A 12,351-nucleotide genomic window follows, 5' to 3' on the forward strand; every position below is an offset into this window, starting at 1 on the left:
AAGAACTGAAAGAGATTGAGCCGTCCTCAAAATATTTTATCAATACATTTTATGAAATGAAAATCCACTTTACAATTCACTAAACCAATACGCTACTTTTTGTAATAAAATGCAAAATGGTAGTTGCTAAACATCTTTTTTTTAAGTAGCAGTATAAAATTGGCCATTTTGAAATTCAAGATGGCCACCATTCCAGAAATATACCAATATGGAAGGTTGGACTATACCAATTCAAATCCCATAGGCGACCATGTTAACGTTTGTGTTTAAAAACACTATATGCAATATATCAACCAAACTGTGACCCATAAATATCAGTACTACAACCCCTACCTCAAAGTATTAACTGCAGAAAATGGTACCTTTCATGGCTCATTTTCGGTATAACCAGATGTTTCTGCAACACCCCTAGTTTCGCACAAAATTTTAGTACTTTTTTTTACAGGTACCCCATACATGTTCCAAGCACAAGGCTACTTGACACGGTGGTACTACATCAAATAAAATTGCATACATTTTTAGCCCAGATGAAACTAATTTTTTTTACAACCAACACACTCACATTTATAACCAATCACAGGACTTGTGGTGTTAACTTCTCTATCAAAAGTTTGGTACACCTCGAACTTCGACCCAGCCAGAAATTAATTGGTATAGTGCAACCGGAAACAGCCTTATTTTCACTCACTAACACAAGACATCAGAACCCATTTCCTAAAGTTTGATTTTTCAGTACTGTCATTATTATATCTGCAGTTACCTACCATAATGGTACCAATAAACGGTCAAGAATTTTTAAGGCAGCATAATACCATCTGTTAGAAATTGGCATTTGAAAAAATATATATTGTAAACCTGGGCCTAATCTAAAGATTTGTTTCTCTGTTCCACAGCTATGCATCCACATATCTAGGAGAGCCATTAAAGGGAGGCAATTCCTAAAGACCAATATTGCTATTAACTGACCAAGAGGTATAACATACATCTTATGAAGACTCATCCATGTATGGTATTTTGTTGTGCCGAATTCCTTGTGCAGAACACAAAGAGAAATTAACAAAAGATTCAGACTGCATATTAGTAGCCATACTTCTGTTTTGAAAGAGACGATGATTCTCAAATTCAATTTCTTTTAAAATTTTACTTGGCAATAGCAGTAAAATAAGGACTCAATGACTTCACTCATAGCAGTTTTCTACAGCTGGATAAAAATCATTGATGTCAGTTGAAGATATAAAAAAAATCTGTTTTAATTTAAATTTTATTTCTTGTAAAATTTACTGGAATAAATATGCTGTTGACAAGCAGAAAATTGCTGTAGTGAGTATTTTGTTTACAACAAAAACCTTTCAAAAGTTTTGTAGGTAACTAATTTTTATGTTCAAACTCCAGGCATCTGAAAATTGTGAGAGTGATAGTTTCATTCATGTGTCACCCACTTTTCATTCGCACACTGAATTTATGACATCATTTACATGGTCATGACAGGTTACATAAAAATTAAATGGGTTACCTGAATTAATTTTTGCATCACCAATAAATGGTTTACACAAATGTTCAATTCTCAGAGGCCTGAACTCTGAGCTCCTGATGCAGTTAGGGCCTCCACGGGTCTAAAATAGTGGACTCGAGTACTTGAGGGTCAAACTCGACCCATACCCGAGTACCCGACGCTTACACTAGATGATGATGAGATTAAGGAATAATGTAAAATAGCATTATGCATCTTAATTCCAGAGTTGAACATGGATGCCAAATCATGCCATTGTAGGCCCTACTGCATTTACAAACCGGTTGATATGTTCAGTGTTGTTACAGATGGACGGCCAGTTTAAAAAAAGAAACCAGCTCATGATCATGTAATTATTGTGCAACATATATCGTTGGTTATTGTCCTACATTGTCCATTGTATTATAGTTGATAATTGTATTCCACCTTGCACGGGTACTCGAGTCCTGTGAATGGGCTCGAGTCTTGCTAGACTCGACCCGTACCCGAGTACTCGTGGAGACTCTAGATACAGTCGAAATAAATAGCAGAGGTGTGTGCCCAGAATAGCATGCTTGAACCTTAAATGGATTATAAGCATGAAGTCAAGTTAAGAAGAAAGAACATACCTCCATAGCTGACCTTTCCCTCTTCATCCACCTCTAGTCTGCTGTGTAGTTCCTGTCGCTGTTCTGGTGTCGGCTCCAAGCCAAGGAAACGCAGAGCCTACAAATATTACAACACCAATGTATTCCACAATATCACCATGGGAAGATACTGGTATATCAAAGATATTAAATTCATTTGATACCATTTATCATAAGAGTTGTTTAAAAATTGTTTAATAAGTGAAAGTGAGTTAGATTGAAAGTGAGTTAGATACATTTTAATCAACCAGTTGTAAGATAAATGGAATCAAATGGCAATGAATATAGTATTCAATTTATCACCAATATATAATTATTGTGATATTTAATGGAATCTCATGACAATGTAAACATTTACGATGTCATGCCTCTATTTTACGACAGTATGACTACATCAGTTGATTAATATTGCTACACATATTGAATAAATAACCTAATACAATATTTGTCCTCTGTGGTTTCTTTGGTCCTTTGGTTAAAAACACAATACAACACATTATATAAGTTTTGTATGCAAATGTCAATTTCAACTTAAAGCTGCTTTCTTTCATATATCCCATGGAACAATATTTCACACGAACTGTCATATTGTTTGCAATTTAATTACTCAATATATATTAAAGTGAACTGCCAATCGGTTATGTGATGAAGTTACATTCAAAGGACTGAACCCCCACCCTATGCTCACAGGGTATTTTGTTTAATAAGACAAAAGAGAATCCACTTCCCAGGGGTTTATCCAGGATATTTGACCAGGGTCTCATGTCTGATGGGATCTGGGGAAATAGTGAGAGTAAATCATACTTGGGACATGTTTTCAGTCCACTGAATAATGTAGTACACCAGTGTTAAATTAACTTATTATAGAGGATAGACATAATTAAATATATACATTTATCATATAATAGTTAGCATATCCAGTGTAATCGAACTACTGGTATGTGATATTTTTCAGATCACATACTTACAAAATTTGCATAACTTTGCAAATTAGATGCAAATTAATCGAGGTCACGGCAATACATTTATTGACATTTAAGCAAACATACTTCCATGACACGCCATAACTGACTTATGCCTTCATGGTCATCAAACAAGAGCATTTTTATAGCAACTTTACACTAAAAACTGTCCAGCATTAAGAAAACAAAAAATGTTAACCACTGGTTTATTTTTATGTAAGGATATCCAAAATGATGTCATTCGAATTTGACATCATTTGAGGTTGACGTCATTTCCAAGGACAAAAGACACGAAGACAAACCTAATGATAATTGATATATGCTCCTACACCATTTAGTGGCAGTGACATATAAAAATATTTGAAACGAGGCAGTATTCCACACTACAATATAACTGTGTCAATAATATGCAATCTAATACAGAACAATATACTGGGAACATTTTATTCAGTACTGCGTCATGATTCACCATACACGTAAGTTTCAGAGATCGCTACCCAATTTTAAAACATTAAACAATAATTGCTAATCAAAATTTCAGTTAACTTAAAATACTGCTAATCACAATTTTGAAAACAAAATGTACCCCGATATACTACTATTGCCAGTACGCATGCATGTAAGAACTTACAACTTGTAACTTTTCCACTTTGAGTTTTTCGTGTGGATCTATGGAGTGATGTCGGGACAGTGAGTTACCGGGTGACTTTCCTAACCTATCGACACTACGTGGTGAGTGACATGCAGACGAAAAAGGTGATAAAAGTGGATCGCTCCGGTCTAAAAACCCAGAACTTGCCTCAGCCTCGTTCGACATTGGGGAACCTGCAAAACAAAAGTATTATGATACAAAACACACAAGGAGTTCAGCCGAGAGAGATGGGAGAGGAGAAACCTGAATTATGGGAGAGAGCTATAGAAAATAAGTGGAGAGATATGAGTGAAGAAATGGTGAGCTATTAGTAAAGAAGTGGAGAGCTATGATACCTATTGTTATGGGTGACATAAAAAAATAACTATGGGTGGAGGTGGAGACCTATGGTAAAGAAATGGAGAGCTATGGAACTGAAGTGGAGAGCTATAGTAAAGAAGTGGAGAGCTATGGGTAAACAAGTGGAGAGCTATGGGTAAACAAGTGAAGAGCTATGGTAAACAGGTGGACAGATATGGGTAAACAAGTGGGGAGCTATGGTGAACAAGTAGGGAGCTATGGTAAACAGGTGGACAGCTATGGGTAAACAAGTGGGGAGCTATGGTAAACAAGTAGGGAGCTATGGTAAACAGGTGGACAGCTATGGGTAAACAAGTGAGGAGCTATGGTAAACAGATAGACAGCTATAGGTAAATAAGTGGGGAGTTATGGTAAACAGGTGGACAGCTATAGGTAAACAAGTGGGGAGCTATGGTAAACAAGTCTGGAGCTATGGTAAACAAGTGGACAGCTATGGGTAAACAAGTGGAGAGCTATGGTAAACAAGTGAAGAGCTATAGCAAACAGGTGGACAGCTATAATAAACAAGTGGGGTCCTATGGTAAACAAGTGGACAGCTATGGGTAAACAAGTGGGGAGTTATGAACAAACAAGTGGAGAACTATGGGTAAACAAGTGGGGACCTATGAACAAACAAGTGGAGAGCTACATGTATGGGTAAACAAAGTAAAGTTTGTTTTATTTAACGACGCCACTAGAGCACATTGATTTTTTATCTTATCATCGGCTATTGGAGGAAACCCGCTGTCGCCACATAGGCTACTTTTTTATGACAGGCAGCAAGGGATCTTTTATTTGCGCTTCCCACAGGCAGGATAGCACAAACCATGGCCTTTGTTGAACCAGTTATGGATCACTGGTCGGTGCAAGTGGTTTACACCTACCCATTGAGCCTTGTGGAGCACTCACTCAGGGTTTGGGTTTGTGTTGGTATCTGAATTAAAAATCCCATGCCTCGACTGGGACCCGAACCCAGTACCTACCAGCCTGTAGACCGATGACTTAATCACGATGCCACCAAGGCCAGTTATATGGGTAAACAAGTGGAGAGCTATGGTAAACAAGTGGACAGCTATGAGTAAACAAGTGGACGGCTATGTGTAAACAAGTGAGGGGCTATGGACAAACAAGTGGAGAGCTATGAACAAACAAGTGGAGAGCTATGGTAAACAAGTTGGGAGCTACATGTATGGGTAAACAATGGACATCTATGGGTAAACAAGTGGAGATCTATGGTAAACAAGTGGAAAGCTATGAACAAACAAGTGGAGAGCTATGAACACTATGAACAAACAAGTGGAGAGCTATGAACACTATGAACAAACAACTGGAGAGCTATGGTAAACAAGTGGAGAGCTATGGGTAAACAAGTGGAGAGCTATGGTAAATAAGTGGAGAGCTATGGTAATCAAGTGGAGAGCTATGGTAATCAAGTGGAGAGCTATGAACAAACAAGTGGAGAGCTATGGTAAACAGATAGACAGCTATAGGTAAATAAGTGGGGAGCTATGGTAAACAGGTGGACAGCTATAGGTAAACAAGTGGGGAGCTATGGTAAACAAGTCTGGAGCTATGGTAAACAAGTGGACAGCTATGGGTAAACAAGTGGAGAGCTATGGTTAACAAGTGAAGAGCTATAGCAAACAGGTGGACAGCTATAATAAACAAGTGGGGTCCTATGGTAAACAAGTGGACAGCTATGGGTAAACAAGTGGGGAGTTATGAACAAACAAGTGGAGAACTATGGGTAAACAAGTGGGGACCTATGAACAAACAAGTGGAGAGCTACATGTATGGGTAAACAAAGTAAAGTTTGTTTTATTTAACGACGCCACTAGAGCACATTGATTTTTTATCTTATCATCGGCTATTGGAGGAAACCCGCTGTCGCCACATAGGCTATTTTTTTATGACAGGCAGCAAGGGATCTTTTATTTGCGCTTCCCACAGGCAGGATAGCACAAACCATGGCCTTTGTTGAACCAGTTATGGATCACTGGTCAGTGCAAGTGGTTTACACCTACCCATTGAGCCTTGTGGAGCACTCACTCAGGGTTTGGGTTTGTGTTGGTATCTGAATTAAAAATCCCATGCCTCGACTGGGACCCGAACCCAGTACCTACCAGCCTGTAGACCGATGACTTAATCACGATGCCACCAAGGCCAGTTATATGGGTAAACAAGTGGAGAGCTATGGTAAACAAGTGGACAGCTATGAGTAAACAAGTGGACAGCTATGAGTAAACAAGTGGACGGCTATGTGTAAACAAGTGAGGGGCTATGGACAAACAAGTGGAGAGCTATGAACAAACAAGTGGAGAGCTATGGTAAACAAGTTGAGAGCTACATGTATGGGTAAACAAATGGACAGCTATGGGTAAACAAGTGGAGAGCTATGGTAAACAAGTGGAAAGCTATGAACAAACAAGTGGAGAGCTATGAACACTATGAACAAACAAGTGGAGAGCTATGAACACTATGAACAAACAACTGGAGAGCTATGGTAAACAAGTGGAGAGCTATGGGTAAACAAGTGGAGAGCTACGGTAAACAAGTGGAGAGCTATGAACAAACAAGTGGAGAGCTATGGTAAACAAGTTGAGAGCTACATGTATGGGTAAACAAGTGGAGAGCTATGGTAAACAAGTGGAGAGCTATGAACAAACAAGTGGAGAGCTATGGACACTATGAACAAATAAGTGGAGAGCTATGGTAAACAAGTGGAGAGCTATGGTAAACAAGTGGAGAACTATGGTAAACAAGTGGAGAGCTATGGGTAAACAAGTGGAGAGCTATGGTAAACAGGTGGAGAGCTATGGTAAACAAGTGGAGAGCTATGAACAAACAAGTGGAGAGCTGTGGTAAACAAGTTGAGAGCTACATGTATGGGTAAACAAGTGGAGAGCTATGGTAAACAAGTGGAGAGCTATCGCAAACAAGTGGAGAGCTATGAACAAACAAGTGGAGAGCTATGAACAAACAAGTGGAGAGCTATGGTAAACAAGTGGAGAGCTATGGGTAAACAAGTGGAGAGCTATGGGTAAACAAGTGGACAGCTATGGTAAAGAAGTGAAGAGCTATGGTAAACAAGTGGAGAGCTATGGTAAACAAGTGGACAGCTATAGCTAAAGAAGTAAAAGGAGGACTGCAACTCTCCCAGTACTGTCATGACATTAACAAAATTAACCTAGTTTGGGGAGGACCCATTCCAATCATCTTGCCAAATCACTGTAGGAGACACAAACTCTGGCATACGGTAAATTCAAAGCACATTTGGCATCAGAATCTGCCTTTTCACAAAGAGACAACTAAACTGAGGTGTTTGCCCAAGATAGTGTACTTGAACAGCAACTGTATTTAAGCAAGAAAATTAGTTTTAATTCACATCAAGATCAATATTCAGACATTGTGAAAAAATTAAGGTGAGAGATTAAAATGATATGATTTGGAGCCACAGCAAGATTTAAATACTAAAGAATGGCTGTACACACCAGGACTAATACTTGCTGTCTGTGATGGCCATGGACTCCCCGGACTCTCAGAGAAAGGACTTTGGCTAGTGTGGTTCTTCACAAACCTCAAGTACTCATTCCTGTATACACAAATAAAAAAACAATATCATTACATATCCGTTGGTGAGAACATCATTCATTATTTATGATAACACACACCAATAAGACATTTATGTGTTGTTATCGATTTAAAAACTGGCTGCTCCTAGGTGATGACCCAGTTGCCACAGCCATACCATCCAATGAAATAGGCACAATAAAAATTGATAACTTTATGGCATATTAGTTCACCTGAAATAGTTGAAAAAGACGTTTTAAAAATACAAGTATGTTTTAAACCTGTTTTATTTAGGATATAATATAAGAAATAGACAACTACATGAGTGTCCGTTAAATACCATTTAGCATACAAATCATTGTTTAAAAATGTATCCAACTTATTTTCACCAAACTGACATCCATTGGCTACATGCTGGTTATAAGATTTATTTAAAAAGAGCATTACAAACAATATATCATATTTTAGTTTTTTGGCCTATTATGATTCAAGATAAGATTAATAGGCAATTCACACACAGAAAGACACAGACAGATTCACAGAAATATTAAAGTTAAATTTTAAAATTTGTTTTGTTTAACACCACTTAACTAGAACACATTGATTTATTACTAATCGGCTATTGAATGTCAAACATTTGGTAATTCTGACATATAATCTTAGGGAGGGAAACCTGCTGCATTTTCCCATTAGTAGCAAGGGATCTTTTATATGCACCATCCTACAAACAGGACAGCACATACCACAGCCTTTGATATACCAGTCAAGGTTCACTGGCTGGAACAAGGTTTACCACTGAGCTACGTCCTGCCCCAGAAATATTAAAAGCCAGTCCATATACGAAATGACTGCTAGATAACAATGTTAGTAAAACTCTGGTACCTGGCTTCCTCATCTCGAGCAACGACCATCTGAACATGATCAGAGGCAGAAGCTTGTCTCAAAATGGACACGGCCCTGGAACAAGAGTGATAAAAAAATATAATTACACAACTTAACATAATTGAGACTTGCTTGTTTTATACGGTGTATTTCCACGGCTTCTAGAATGTTTTTTAAATTCACTAGCTATGGGATCATGCAGTGATTTTAAAAATTCACTAGCCCTACTTTACTTTAAGTTTATACAATTTTACTAAATAATAGTAATAATCAGATATGTCACCTAAAGATGGAGAAAGAGCTTAAAAATACTAACAATGGGAGTTGGGGTGGAGTCAGGATATTCATATTTATAAAATAGACGTAACTGCAACATTTGACAAATTGTTTTTTCACTAGACATCGGGCATGGCAAAAATAGTTATTTACTAGCCCAACATTGAATGTCACTAGCCATGGGAGTGGAACTACCATAATCTAGAAGCCCTGATTTCATTTACAAATTTAGCTATTTTCACTAATCAGGCTACAAGCACACCCTTATGAAAAAGTAGGTCATAAGTGGGAATGAAAATATAGAAAATGTACGACAAAAGTAGGAAAATACAAGAAAAAAGTAGGACTGAAACAGTATGTAGCAACATTAAGTATGCTCGTACACTGGGAAAACAAATGTGTCAAATCCTAAAAGTGGTACTACTGAGAAAACATTCTAAAATATTTTTATGTGGTGCTCAGTTTGTACAAATATTTTCTATTCTATCTAACATAACATGAATTTTACGTTATACATTTATTTGAAATGGCCAAGCCATTGAGAGAAAAAACATACAGAAACCTCTATGTGCGACAGATGGATGGACAGACAGAAGGATGGAAATGAAACCTATAGTCCCCTCCAGTTAGACCGGTAGGGGACTAATAACTATACACCCATGTAGTGCTATAACTCCAGTACTCAGGTGAGTATTGAAGGAGCATACTACTTTAGACATGGCAAAAGTAACATTTGAGTGACAGAAATAAAATTTCATTTCACATTGACTTTCAGGGTGAAAATTTAATATGTTGAGATTATATGGTGCCGCAAATTGGGAGATATATATCTTGCTGCAAATTGTGTTTTTTTTAAGTGTTGACTTTTATAATAACACAAGCAATATGTACATCTTAACAGCAATTTGCAGCATTTTGAAATAAAAAGTAGGAAATACCAGGTATTTTTAAGAAAAAGTAGGAAAAATAGGACAAAGACCAAAAAGTAGGAAAAAGTAGGAAAAGCCTGTTAATAATAAAAACAAAGTCGGAAATACAAACTCCGAAGCATTTCATACTCTATTTTCAACTTGGAAAATTAGCTTTCTGACTGTCTTTAGTGCATCTTAGGACTGATCCAAAATTGTTCAAAGTGTTAAAAAAAAAACATAACCTTAAAACTTATCAAAAGGGATGATAAAAAACAATTGTAATTATTATTTTTTGCCTTTTGGAGCTGCTGCAACTTTCGCTCTATACATATTTGAATTAAACAAGCATTTTTATAGTACTGCTAAAGCATTACATGTCTCATACCGAGCCCCATCTTCATAAATCAAGGCTAATATTCGTTCCTCGTATTCAGCCTTCATACATGTAGTCAAGATTACTGATATCCACTACTAGCACCCTCTATTGGAAGAAAATTTGTAACACCGATTATGTCCCTTACACGATGACATCGCTGACCAATCACAGCATCGGTAACATGTGACAATCTTGAAAGCAATATCAAAAATTAACTGCCAGACGCTGACATCTTTGTTTACAATAACAAGGGAATCTATAAGGAGCGTTGCAATTCGTTGCAATCAGATCTCATCGCATCCAATGAAATATAAGCATTTTGTGGCACGATTTCTTGACGACATGTATCAAGGCTGAATACGAGGAACGAATATTAGCCTTGATTTATGAAGATGACCGAGCCCCTAATGTCAAGGGCCACAACCATGTAAAACATGGATAATTTCCATTTTTTTGGACAGTTATGACCCTTGAATAAAGTCCACTAAAAGGTTGGTTTATTTTGTTAAACACCACCACTAGAGCACTGATTTATTCATCTTTGGCTATTTGATGTCAACCATTCTGCGATTTTGATATATAGTCTAAAGAGGGAAACCTGCTACATTTTTCCATTAGTAGCAAGGGATCTTCTATATGCACCATCCCACAAACAGGATAGCACATACCACAGTCATGGTGCACTGGCAGGAACAAGAAACAGTCCTTATTTATATTGCAGCAGTAAAACAGAAACTTAAAATAAAAACAGACATACTCAGCGAACGCATCATGGTTAAATAATATAAAATGGAAGCACTACATTATATTTAACATTTTTAGATCTTGTCTCAGGATGAGCCACAATTTTAGTACCTTTCATTCGAGACGTCATCCAGCCTGGTGTTATTAACTTCTAAGATTTGGTCACCTTCCTGCAGGTTACCTGAAAATAACACAAACAGTTGCAATATAATTTATAAAGTACTAGTAATTCTTTTTTTATATTATTAAAACATATTTTATTGCTTTTCAAAGAACAAATGGATTAGGCATATTTTTTTATAATATTGAATGAAAAAGTAAAGTTTGTTTTATTTAACGACGCCACTAGAGCATATTGATTTTTTATCTTATCATTGGCTATTGGACATCAAACATATGGTCATTCTGACACTGTTTTTTAGAGGAAACCCGCTGTCGCCAAATAGGCTACTCTTTTACGACATTCAGCAAGGGGTCTTTTATTTGTGCTTCCCACAGGCAGGACAGCACAAACCATGGCCTTTGTTGAACCAGTTATGGATCACTGGTCGGTGCAAGTGGTTTACACCTACCCATTGAGCCTTGCGGAGCACTCACTCAGGGTTTGGAGTCAGTATCTGGATTAAAAATCCCATGCCTCGACTGGGATCCGAACCACGACGCCACCAAGGCCGGTAAATATTGAATGAATAGAAATTATTAATGTTATGTAAAACAGATATTTAAAAAATATATTTTTAAATACAATTAATAAATAAGAATGTGTGACAGGAAAGCACATACAGGTACCATAGACTTTGGAATACCAGTCGTGTAGCACTGGTTAGAACAGGAAAATAATACCATTTCCACCACGAGGGATCAATCCCATGACAAACCTACAGTACATCAGGCAAATACTTTTATCAATAAGCTATATGTCACTACAGCTGTTTGGGTGTCTAACATATGAATAGTGCGACCAAGTCTAGATAGAAAAAGAAACAACTACATAACAAAGAATCATAGTTTATAGGCCATGTACATTCATCAGCATTTTTATGAGCCTACAAACTGAATTCGGGATGTAGCCCAGAGGTAAAGTGCTTGCTTAATGTATGGTCGGTCTAAGACCAATCCCCTTCGCAGGGCCCATAGAGCTATTTCTCATTCCAGCCAGTGCACCACGACTGATATATTAAAGGCCATTATCATGTCTGTGGGATGGTGCATATAAAAGATCCCTTGCTACTAATGGAAAAATGTAGGGGTTTCGTCATTAAGTCTGTATGTCAAAATTACCTAAATGTTTGACATCCATTAGCCAATGATTACTAAATCAATGTGCTTTAGTGGTGTCGTTAAACAAAACAAATTTAAACAAACTTAAAATCATCAACATTTTTATGAGCCTACAAACTGCATTCAGGATGTAGCCCAGTGGTAGACTGCTTGCTTAATGCATGGTCGGTCAGGATCGATCCCCATCGCAGGGCCCTTGTTTTATCCAGTGCACCACAAATG

The 12,351-nt window shown here is 37.4% G+C and overlaps 1 protein-coding gene across 3 annotated transcripts in view; it reads right to left on the minus strand.

Moving 5' to 3' along the window:
- The window catches only part of LOC121375426 (syntaxin-binding protein 4-like), a 44,500-nt gene that overhangs the window by 25,136 nt on the left and 7,013 nt on the right, over positions 1-12,351 (minus strand). For 2 of the 3 annotated variants that reach the window (XM_041502874.1, XM_041502872.1), the window contains exons 5-9: positions 10,960-11,029; positions 8,542-8,616; positions 7,581-7,681; positions 3,730-3,923; positions 2,119-2,215 (exon numbers count right to left, since the gene is read on the minus strand). In XM_041502874.1, coding sequence (XP_041358808.1) covers positions 2,119-2,215; positions 3,730-3,923; positions 7,581-7,681; positions 8,542-8,616; positions 10,960-11,029 — 537 coding nt within the window. The remainder of the gene's footprint in view (positions 1-2,118; positions 2,216-3,729; positions 3,924-7,580; positions 7,682-8,541; positions 8,617-10,959; positions 11,030-12,351) is intronic. The other variant, XM_041502873.1, reaches the window with a different exon arrangement.

The sequence above is a fragment of the Gigantopelta aegis genome, chromosome 6 (genome assembly GCF_016097555.1).
Source record: "Gigantopelta aegis isolate Gae_Host chromosome 6, Gae_host_genome, whole genome shotgun sequence".
Lineage (NCBI taxonomy): Eukaryota > Metazoa > Mollusca > Gastropoda > Neomphalida > Peltospiridae > Gigantopelta > Gigantopelta aegis.